The following is an 11,923-nucleotide window of genomic DNA, read 5'->3' on the forward strand; positions in this document are numbered from 1 at the left end:
TAAATCTTTTATTATTATTTTTTTAAAGAATAAATTACTACATCATAATTATTTTTGAAAATAAATAAATAAGCTGCTTTGGTGGTTAGTTAACCACGCTTATGGGGTTAAAAATAATAATAAAATTTCTAATATTATTTTTTTAAAAGATTAATAAATGCCGGGATCTTTTAAATGCAAAAGAAAAAAAAAATCAGTTTGAAAATTAAATGGTTCCTCTCTTAAGAAAAGATTCCAATAGAAAAACTTACGTAATTACAACATAGGAATTACAAAACAAGGATAAACTCTGAAGAATACACTTTGCGCCTGGTATAGGATGGATTCCCATTTTGAAGTAACTAGTTTCAAATAATTCATGAACATAAATATAAGTCATGAACATAAATATAATTCATGAACACAAATATTAGCTGCCAGAGCAAAAAGCACAATTTTTGATGTATTATCATTTAGGGAAAATTTCAAAAATAAACCTTGTGGTTGTTGGGTTTTGCAAAAGTGGGACAAAAGAAAAAAAAAATTGATTTAGTACCTTGTGGTTTCTCTGCATGGCAAAGAGGGGAAAAACCGTAACGACCGTTAGTTCTTGCTTACATGGCAAGGGCAAAACCGACATTTAACATAAAAAAACATATCTTCTTATAAGTTGGCACCTCATCTCAGTTTTAATGTACTACACTAATTAATATGGTAATTAAGGTCCTGTAAATGCTACCATCAAGCATGAACTCGTACATGAGAAGCTTCTTATCCGGAGCGTAGTAATCAGCTTTGAGGGAAACGAGATTCGGGTGCTAGATTTGGGCAAGATTCGCCATTTGTTGCTCGAATTCAAGTTTACCAAAGCCTGATCCTATATCCTGAAGATGTTTCACAGCAACGACATTCTTATCTTGGAGCACGGCTTTATAAGCGGTGCCGTAACCACCCTTGCTAGAGGAGAAGACGATCTTCTCGCCTTCGTGGAGATGATGAGAGGGAGGTTTGGATCCGCTCTTGTGCTAGAAGTAGAGGAAAAAAATCATGAAGGCGATGAAGAGAGCTGCTAGGTCACCGGCGATCAGGATAACGTGGTTCATTCCTAAGAGGTGGATGCCCTGATCTAGTTTGGATCCTGGGGATGAGGAGATCGTGGTGGTGCTGGGGGATCCGGTGGAGAGGATGGGATTTCCGGTGAATGATGCCGGTGGGAAAGAGGAGAGTGAGGGTGGAATGGGACCGATGAGGGAATTTGAGGAGAGGTTTAGGTCTTATAGATTAGGGAGGGAAAGGACGGGGATTGGGCCGGAAAGGTTGTTAGAGATGAGACGGAGGGTGAGGAGATGGGGTAAGTGGTTCAAGGAGAGAGGGATCTGGGCGGAGAGGAGGTTGAAGGAGAGATCGCGGTCGAGGCGGAAGAGGGAGGAGAGATGCCAACTCATAAGAAGATATTTTTATGTTAAATGTCAATTTTGCCCTTGCCACGTAAGCAAGAACTACCTGTTGTCACGGTTTTCCCCTTTTTGCCACGCAGAGAAACCACATGGTAGTAAATCAAAATTTTTTTTCTTTTGTCCCTTTTTTGCAAAACCCGACAACCACAAGGTTTATTTTTGAAATTTTCCCTATCATTTAAGAAGAGAAACAAAAACACACAATATCAAATTAATGTTCAATGGGCTTCATTAGAAATTTCTAACAAGGGGCAGGTGGTACCTTCAGCTGGAGAACAATTCCAAATCTGTTCATCAATATTCAAACACATCAGTAAGTATAAATTTGTATGATGCATCCAGTTAAAAGACCAAATGAAGTGCACAATACATGAATCGATGTTTAAAGACATTGCAATGAGATACCTTATAGAACTCGTAGACAAAATAGTCTGCTAATGAGTGATTCAAAGAGTAGCGATCCGCGATGAATTTGTTCACAGCTGGAAGAAAGCTCCCAAGAACTAGTTTTCAAATAAGCAGCAAAAAAAGACAATCAACAATCATAACACAATAAATGATCGTCAAAACAAGCAGTAAGTAAAGAAAATATGAATGAAACTATATAAGCAATTAATGAGGGATTGGAAATGCTACCTTCATCAACATCAACAGCAATAACTATTTCTTCAGTCAATAAGTGTTCTGAGAATACAAGAGGGCTTCTTGCACTATGCCCATTCACCAATTTCAGACTACCATTGGGCTCATGAGCCAGCTGAGGCAACGGAGCCATTGTGTGAGTTTTTCCTACATCATCAATCTTCCTTCCAACATGATCCATACCATACTGCAGCATTTCAAGCTCATGGCAATGACACCTTTGGAACCAGCCCAGAAATTAAGCAGTGGCAGTAACAAGACAAGACAGTTTATGAACTCTATATCCTTCATTAGCCTCACTAAAGTGTTTGAATCCATAGAAACCATTGGAGAACACAATTGTATTCAAAGCCGTAAAATCAAATCACCAACAATTACTCTACTCACTGCTTCAACAACACAATGTTCATATTCCACCAATCTGACAGAAATCAATCAAATTTCAACACTCGAAGAGAAGAAAAAAAAGAAAAAAACGCCAACTTTTAGGAAAGCATGAGAATCAACAAATGAAAATCCCTTTCAGCGTCCCTCAAAAACCCACGCAGATGGGATTTAACCCTCCAAATTCCTTAATGCTGGACACATATCTCAATGTTCATTTGTGCCCATGCACTCATTAAAATGTTCAAGATGACATCTATATTTAGCCTTTTTTCTCGTTCATTTTGGCGCTTAAACTTTCAAAATGTTCAATATGTTGAACACTTGACATAATGGCCTAGAACATGCTATCATCTTCTCCACTTCCTCCAACCATACCAAGCAACATCTGATTTTGCGGCATTAGCATCTTACAAGCTGTTTTGAAAACTACAATAATATTTTGAACTGAAAAAACGTGGATAAAATAATCATATGTTGTCAAACGACCACCATATTAAACACTTTGAAAGTAAAGGACAAAAATAAACATTGAGGCAAAGTACAAAAGCCAAAAAGCACTAAAGCTGACTGATGAAAGTAGATAAATGTCAACATCACCAACCATAAACATTAAGACGCTACAACAACAAGGTAATAGTTTCTTTTACTAAAGATTCACGACTAGCGAAATAGACAATCAAAGGAACGTAATATTTTAAAACATGAATCCATATGTCTTCAGAAGATGTTTCCCTTTTCTCCACCCTTTACACTAAGGATTCATCTTCAGAAGATGAATCTATATGTCCAAAGTCTTCATCCTCACCAGGAGGGATAAAGCCAGTGTACTGAGCTGTCACCTCCTCCTTTGTTAGGTCGGCAAACTTGTTTATGGCGAGCGTATACATGTGATTCCCGGCATTAAAGTACTCAATGTACGCAACCTTAGCCTTAAATATCTCGAAGCGAAGCTGCTTCTCAGAGGCATCTTTGTAGTGCCGACCATGCTCAACAATCCACCTCTCAAATCTATCGGCCATAGATTTCTGATCATTCAGCGCACGATATACATTCACGAAAGGATTTGTAGTCACTGAAACATAAAAACTAAGCACTATCAAGGCCAATCATAATAAAGCACTTGTTAAGTGTCATGAATGTCAGTGGCTTCGTATGACTCGGGTGTATGTATAATCACTAATTAGATATATATTTTCAAATGGCGCTCTAGCTACAATACCATTGTTAAAAGGAACCTTTAGTGTGTCGGGCAGTGAAATTTGGATTGATGTTTTCAATGAAGACAGAGAGAATCGTGTTCGTATGTTATGAACTTACATTACAAGTATACATATATATATATATATATACACACCTACTTATTTATTCTTTATCATGTCTTAATGTGCCGTGCAGGCAAGCTTGGATATACACGGTTATTTCACCAATTCACTACATGAGATACATTAAACCTAATACTTTTGAACTTATTATGCACTTAAAGACACTTGGGTCGCTGGAGAAACAACCATTAAAATATTTTGTTCTGTTTATCTTAGGGAAAATCCATAGTCTAGTAATTAAATCGGGAAAAACGCCTCAAGCACATACATCTGCCTAGAACTCACAAAAATCCCAAAAACACAACCACATGATATAAAAAATTATCTTTTCAAGAAACCATAAAAAAATTCAAAAGATACCTCAATGTACAGAAACCAAAACGAATTTAGCAAACCATTCACACATCAAGATGATAAAGAAAGCCTACAAAATTATTAAAAAAAACTATGGAAAAAGAATCGGAGGGATAGCTCACAGTGAGAGGCAGTGGTGTTGTCAGCACCCTCGTTTTGCCGAGATGAGGACAGATCTGTGATCGAAGACGCATCATTATCCCGCTGGATCTTCGCCTCGAAGTCTCCAGTCGAGAAATGAGGTGCCTTTCGGCACCGACCACAAGGTCGTGAACGCCCCACGGCTCTCACCAACGCCCACATTGGTCCGGAGAGAAAAACCCTAAACACGAACAAAAACAAAACAAAGAGCGGGGCAAACTTGAGGTCGGCGAGGTCATAAACCGAAGATGAGAACCCTTTCTGCCCTTTAGGGCTTGCTTGGATGAAGTGAAGGATGGGTTCATAAAGTAATGGAAAGGAGGGGAAGGGAAGGGAAATGAAGGATTGAATACATATCTTGCTTGGGGGGAAGGAAAGTAAAGTAAGGGTTTTCACTATTTTGTGTTTGGTTTGGAAGTAAAAGGAAAAGTAAGGTTATGTAATGTTATTACAAAATACTCTTATATTGCTCCAATTCAAACACAAAAACATAGGCATTTAATTATTTTTTTATTTATGTTTTCTGCAACTAATCCAAAATTTTTGGTTTTGGGCTTTTATCGTTTCAACATACGAAATTCATCAAAAATTAAAAAAGTCCACAATATAATAAAAATTCTTGTAGACTAGCAATTATAACAAATAATAATTAAATAAAGCATAAAATAAAAATAATAATTTCCATAAAACCACAAAAATACATAATATTTCATTTCAATAAACCATAATACATATTTTCCTCAAAAAGACATAAGTTGTATTTATAAAAATGTTAGAAGGGTAAAATCGTCCAAAAAATATTCAACCCTCAACCCACCATTTTGGTGGGTTGATGAATGGAGGAAAATGGGGGGGTTTTCAACCCCCCATTTACCTCCAAAACCCTTGCCTACCCTCCTATTTTTTCTTCCCAAGCATGGGTTCAAAGAACCCTTCCTTTATGAACCCTTCAAAACCCTTGCAAACCCTTCCTCCCAAGCACACCCTTAGTATTCATTAGTATTTATAGTCATACCATTCCTAATCAAAGACCTAATTAAGTTAAGATTTTTTTATTATCCCTGGTCTGGTGGGACAATAAAGAAAAGATAAGTCTTAAAAAGATGAAGAAAGAGGGCTACTTTTTGAAATTAAAGTTCGATCTACCAAGAAAAAACAAAAGGAGAGAGAGAGAGAAAGAGAGAGAGAGAGAGAGAGAGAGAGAGAGAGAGAATTTACATGGTTTTTAAAATTTTAATGTTTTTAATTTTTTTTAATAATTTAAAAATTTTTTATTAATATTTTAAGCAACATTAGCAAGATCTAGTTACTTCAAAATGGGAATCCATCCTATACCAGGCGCAAAGCGTATTCTTCAGAGTTTATCCTTGTTTTGTAATTCCTATGTTGTAATTACGTAAGTTTTTCTATTGGAATCTTTTCTTAAGAGAGGAACCATTTAATTTTCAAACTGATTTTTTTTTTCTTTTGCATTTAAAAGATCCCGGCATTTATTAATTTTTAAAAAAATAATATTAGAAATTTTATTATTATTTGTAACCCCATAAGCGTGGTTAACTAACCACCAAAGCAGGCTTATTTATTTATTTTCAAAAATAATTATGATGTAGTAATTTATTCTTTAAAAAAATAATAATAAAAGATTTATTGTTATTTATTTTTGGTTTTCTAACCCCGCAAGCGTGGTTAAATAACCACATCCACGGGGTTGTTTTTTATTATTTTCAAAACTAATTTTTATTTAGTTATTTATTCTTTTAAAAAAAAATACTGAATTAGTTATTTTGGTTTTTTAACCACACCCGCGTGGTTAACTAACCACACCCGCGGGGTAATTTATTTATTTTCAAAAATAATTATGATTTAGTAATTTATTCTTTAAGAATAATAATAATAAAATATTTATCATTATTTATTTTGGTTTTTTAACCCCACAAGCGTGGTAAGGTAACCACGTCCACGGGGTTATTTAATTATTTTCAAATAATGATTATGATTTAATTAGTAATTTATTTTTTAAAAAAAATAATATCATGCACTTTGCAAGGTATGTGGATTGACTGTTATATCATAATTCATAAGTGAAGGTTGTTGCATTGACTCTGGAATATTAAGAATATGCTCTTAATTAAAGTTGATGCAAATATCTGCCATTGTTTACATACTAAGTTACTGCTATGTTAATTGTAATACATAATCCTAATAGAACCATGTAACTGAGGCGCTATCTCTGAACGCCAAGCGTTGGGAATTTTTTGTTTACAAATATCTGATAAGCCAAATTAGAAAAACTGTAGTTAGGCAATGGTTTGTCTTTATCTTTCCTTTTTAGTTTTGTACCATATTGGTATAAGTTTGTTTTGTGTCTTGGTGAGAGTGCCAAGACCAAGTACATGTGAGAGTATTATGTATTAAATGTCCTAAGTAACAAGCTTTTCTTATGGTCCCAAGATTTTGACCATATCTCTCGGGACAACACACCACTCATCCCTTCTCCTCCAGTCAACTCCATCTATTGATATTTATATTATTTAATTACTTTTATTAATTATAATATAATAATTTATTATTATTACCAGATTTTAAATATTGATTTTAAAATATAATTTTTAAATATATTAGTTAATTATTTTATTAATTATATTTAAGATGTTATTAAATAAATATATTTTAATAAAATATATAATATAAATAATTAAAAGATGAATGAAATGATTGTGGAGACATATTTTATAATATAATTATTATTGAAGATAGTTTAGTAAATATTTCTTCTTCGCTTTGTGCTAGTTACCAAATTACCATCATAATTACTACTAATTATTTAATACTCTATTTAAAAGTTAAATTGTTTTTTTCAAACAAAAAAAAAAAGTTAAATTGTACATCACCATAATTAAGATAATTTTATTTTGAGATAACAATTATAATCATCACATTGTATGAAAAACACATAAAAATTAAAAATTAAAAAAAAAATCTTAAGGGAGGTTAATTACCCCGGTACAGTGGTTAAAAAAAATAAAAAAATCTAGAGAGAGGGGTTTGTGACCCGGGGATTGGAGGTTGAGGGTTGGCCTATTTAATTATTTTTATTAATTATGATATAAATTTATGTTTGTATTTTCATGAATTTAAATTATAATATAAATTTGTGTTTTTATTAAATTATTGATAAAATTATTATCAACGTTATAGAACTGGAACGGATATTTGAATTGTCCAAGTTGCCGGGTCACCGGGTTATCGGTTTAACCAGTGGGTCAATTTGGTCAATGTCTAATCAATTTAAATATTTTAAATAATTTAATTTCATTAATTAGAAATATTACAATTAAAAAAAATTAATACAACAAATAAGAGAGAGAGAGAGAGAGAGAGAGAGGGCACAGGTGAGAACTAGCGTTGGCTTCTAGATGTTCTCTCTTCTCTCGTGGTTTCTGTTTCTAAAGCTTATGTTGTTATGAATATTGAATAACATAGCTTCAGTAAGTCTCAGTTAGAATAAAAATGACGTTGGCAAGGACACAAATTAAGTCCCATAAAAAACGACACAAAGTCCCATAAGAAATGACGTTTGCAATGACACAAAGTCCCATAAAAAATGACGTTTGCAAGGACAAGTCCCACAAAAAATGACACAAAGTCCCATAAAAAAATGATGTCTGCGGGGTTAATTATTTATTTTCAAAAATAACTATGATTTTTTTATTTTCAAAAAATGACACCAATGCAGAGGGAAGTGGAGACCTCTTAATACCCAACAGTGTGTTGATCTGAGAAGCACATCAACATACCCAACAGTGTGTTGATCTGAACAGCACATCAACTCCGGAGGGGTGACCGTTTCCAAGATGATGAAAAACTCCGGAGTAGAGTGTTTGTAGGACTTTGTTTTCGGCTTTTTGTCTCAGATGCTTATTATAGGAACAATGGAAGACAGGAGCTTGCATCAATGCAGCCTTAAATGTCCAGAGAAGATGTTCACTTTGATTCCGACTTCTCGCTTCATTTAGGGTTTGATAGCGTGCAAGTGATCACCGCCCGACAGCGAGGGAAGAGGATGCAGGGTTTCTTCTCTTTGTTTTTCTTGTGGATTGCTATCTGCTCTCTTTCTGTTCTTGCATTTTTCCTTTAATTTCCAGTGATTGAAACTGAAAAAGTTGTGATTTTTTTCTTAGTTTTAGATTCAATGGCATGTTAGGATGTCGGTAGGATTTGCGACCCAATTTATACAGTTTTCCAAGTTAGTTTTATTAGCTCTTGATAATTCATTCTCTTCCTTCTTCTTCTTCTTCTTCTTTCTGTTTTACTTTTATTGCAACCGAGAAACTCTGAAAAACTTCAGAGTTTTAGATTCAATGCCATGTTAGCTACTAGAATTAATTAGGGCAGGATTTGCGACTGGATTTGTTATATATATATATATATAGGAAACACCTTTCTCTTTTCATCTATGATTTTGTTGCAACAACAAGTTGTTAGTCCCATGTTCGGTCATATATTAACACATGTTAGGTTTACACAAATTTTTATATGTGATGAATTACATATAAGTGACAATGATAAGTGTGTAGCTATCTTTTGTCAAGCATATGCTCTCATTGTTTTAGTAAAAGCTTTTGAACTTGGATGCTAATTTTTTGGTATTCTTTCCACTGAGCAAGTTTTTTTATATAGATAATGTGATACAACTACATAAATATAAGTATTGAAATGGTTGTTTTCTTCTCAGATAAAAGTTGAAATCATCCTTCTTTTGAGCAAAAACCGAAAATGCTGGTAAAGAAGAAGAAGAAAAAATCAGATGAGCAATTTTCTATGAAAATGACATTTTAACATACAAGAATAAGTTCCTGATGAGAGCCAGTATCCACGCTTGCGTGATTACGAAGAGAGAGACCTAGTACCCACGCCTGTGTGGTTTCGAAGAAAGAAATTAGAAAGATTATTTGAAAGGGTTTAGCTTTTCATAAGGGCAAGAAAATCGTTTGAAAAAGGGTTTTGAAAAAGGGCAAGAAAATCGTGTGTAAGAGTTTAGGGGTTGGGGTTTAGGGTATAACCCCGCAGACGTGGCAGACGTGGTTAACTAACCACACTTGCGGGGTTAAAAAAAGTAATCAAAAACCCAAGAACACCCACAATTATTTCAAAGGGGGTGGGTAACATAATCCCGCACGTGTGGTTTAAAATTTGTTATTAGAAAATGTTTATGACGATGAAAAAAAATTCTTTATTATTTTTAGTGGAAAACATATTTTTTTAATGGTCTTGATTATTTATATTTTTGTAAATCAATTTAATTGTGAGGTATTAAATTATTCATAAAATTAGTACCAATATTACTGGACCGGACATTGAACCGGTCAAGGTGCTGGGTCATCGGATTATCGGTTCAACCATTGGGTAAATAAGGTCAATATCTGGTCAATTTAAATATTTTAAATAATTTAATTTAACATAATCACTTGGAAAATTATTTTATAATTACAACAAAAAAAATTAATACTACAAATAAGGTATACAAGCAAAATATATAAATTTTAATTTTCAATACAATATATCTTTTAATACAAACTGGCAGCTCCATAATTAATTTAATGCAATTATGATCTAGCACTATTATTTGACAAGGTTTAGGTTTAAAAGGTGTAAAGTTGTGGTCATTAATTTAAATGTCGGGTTGTTTTAAGTTAAGTTATTCAAACTTTACTTGAACAAGTTTCTGATCTCTATAAAAGATGGATATATTCTAAGAAATCAGAGAATGAGTGCATTTTTTTTTTTTTAGTTTGCACTACTTTGTAGGTGTGATTGTCTTGTTTGTCTAAGTGTGATATCTTAGAACTTCTAGGTGTGATTGCCCAAAAATCCTAGGTGCTATTACCGGGTAAAGGAGCACCAATTTTCAATTTGTATCAAAATGAGCATCAAATTTTAATTTCATTTCTTCGGCAGGATAATTAGGGATTTCCAATGGATTTTTGGTGATGTGGACATCAGAAAACTTTCGTGGATGCCCTGGGTCCACATCACCAGGGCTACAGTATTCTAGAGAGAAAGGAAACAAAAAGGATGATAGGAGAGAAGCTGACGTGTACGTCCTACATGGACCAAAAAAAGCCAAATTGGTTAAGAGGCTGAGTTGGTGAGTCAGTGACGTGGACCCAGAGCATCCACGCAAGCTTTCCGGCATCCACATCACCAAAAATCCACCAAAAATCTCTAATTACCCAGCTGGAGAAATGAAATTAAAATTTAGTGCTCATTTTGATACAAATTGAAAGTTAGTGTTCAAACTGATATAAGACCAAACTTAGGTACTCACTGAAAAAATTTACCTTGCTATTACCAATGCCATCTTGCATCACAATTTAATCTTTTAGTCGGTTACACCATCATAATTGGATTTTCTGACGTTATGGAACTCTTGTTGATCAAAGTTTATTATTGGCCGATGTTTCTTGAAGCGTATGAGAAAAAGTGTATGTTTAATATTTTCATTTGATGCTGCCTTCTTCAACTTTAGTAGTAATACCTACTAAAGTCTTTGTGAGTTCAGAATTTCCGTTTTACGCCAATTGTAATAGGTTTTCACGTCTTTAAGGTACTAGGCTTTCTTCCTGCCGTAAGATAGTGCACTTGTATGCCAAAAAAATCTTAATTAAACATGGTTGATCTTACAGGATATCTGTGACATTTGTTGACAAGGATGGTGAGGAAAAGCTTATCAAGGTCCCAATTGGAATGTCAATGTTAGAAGCTGCTCATGAAAACGACATTGAACTTGAAGGTGAGTATTTCTTCACGTTGCATAGATGATAGTCTCAATTATTTATTCTACTTTATCTTTGTTTTGATGAAAATTACTATTCTGGACTCTAGTTTCTATTCATCTACACAGTGAGAAACCATGATGCATGGTTTTTCTAATGATATGAAATCCCTAGACTCCCTATAAATTCCTGTTTCTATGTTCACACCTAGTGCCTGATGAAATAAGTCAGGACATACATGAATACACAAAATTTTGCTGCGTGCTAAAAGCAGTTTGCTTCCAACAAATATATGCCTTCTTACAAATATATGCACTCCCTTAACAAGGGAATATTTTGATTCAGCTCGCACAGTGGTTATAAGAGGGAGGAATTATGTGTCTCTCCAATTTCCTACAACTTGCAAAGTAAAACCAAATTGCACCCACATTTAATTTTAGCTATTGATGGATGTATATATGTATCATTTTTTCACATGCAACTTTTAGGGTTTTTGTTTGCTTTTTCAAGTTCTAGTTGGACATGGATAAAGGGATAAAGTATCCTAGTGTTGGAGACTATCAGTCATTCATTATCACACGCAATTCTCTAGGCATTGTCTTCATTTTTTAAATTAATGCGGGTCATGGAATAGAGGTATCAAGTAGCAAAGTGTAGATTGGAGAGTATCTAACATTTAAGTTCAAGTGCGTTCTACTCTGTGTGTGTGCATGTGGGTGTGGGCGTGGGCATTACAAGCACAAGTTTCATGTTTAAAATAACAAATATCAAATTGTTTTGCTAATACACTAAGTATATAGCATGTTTTAATATGGTTTATGGAGAAACATAGAAATATTTCTAAAAATAACATCAATACCTAATA

The 11,923-nt window shown here is 33.9% G+C and overlaps 1 protein-coding gene across 1 annotated transcript; it reads right to left on the reverse strand.

The window, feature by feature from the left end:
• Positions 1-3,001: 3,001 nt before the first annotated feature.
• On the reverse strand, positions 3,002-4,609 carry LOC120253355 (ananain-like). The gene is made up of 2 exons (XM_039261687.1): positions 4,264-4,609; positions 3,002-3,537 (listed from the first exon to the last, which is right to left on the reverse strand). The coding sequence occupies exons 1-2, from the start codon at positions 4,442-4,444 to the stop codon at positions 3,212-3,214; spliced, it is 507 nt and encodes a 168-aa protein (XP_039117621.1). The 5' UTR covers positions 4,445-4,609; the 3' UTR covers positions 3,002-3,211.
• Positions 4,610-11,923: the final 7,314 nt, after the last annotated feature.

Source organism: Dioscorea cayenensis, unplaced genomic scaffold (assembly GCF_009730915.1).
Source record: "Dioscorea cayenensis subsp. rotundata cultivar TDr96_F1 unplaced genomic scaffold, TDr96_F1_v2_PseudoChromosome.rev07_lg8_w22 25.fasta BLBR01000064.1, whole genome shotgun sequence".
Classification (NCBI taxonomy): Eukaryota; Viridiplantae; Streptophyta; class Magnoliopsida; order Dioscoreales; family Dioscoreaceae; genus Dioscorea; species Dioscorea cayenensis.

Excerpts from the sequence above, each read along its gene's own strand:
- LOC120253355 (XM_039261687.1), bottom strand. The coding sequence starts at position 4,444 with ATGTGGGCGTTGGTGAGAGCCGTGGGGCGTTCACGACCTTGTGGTCGG. Across the intron at positions 3,538-4,263 it reads CAACACCACTGCCTCTCACT|TGACTACAAATCCTTTCGTG; the intron begins GTGAGCTATCCC and ends TTTATGTTTCAG.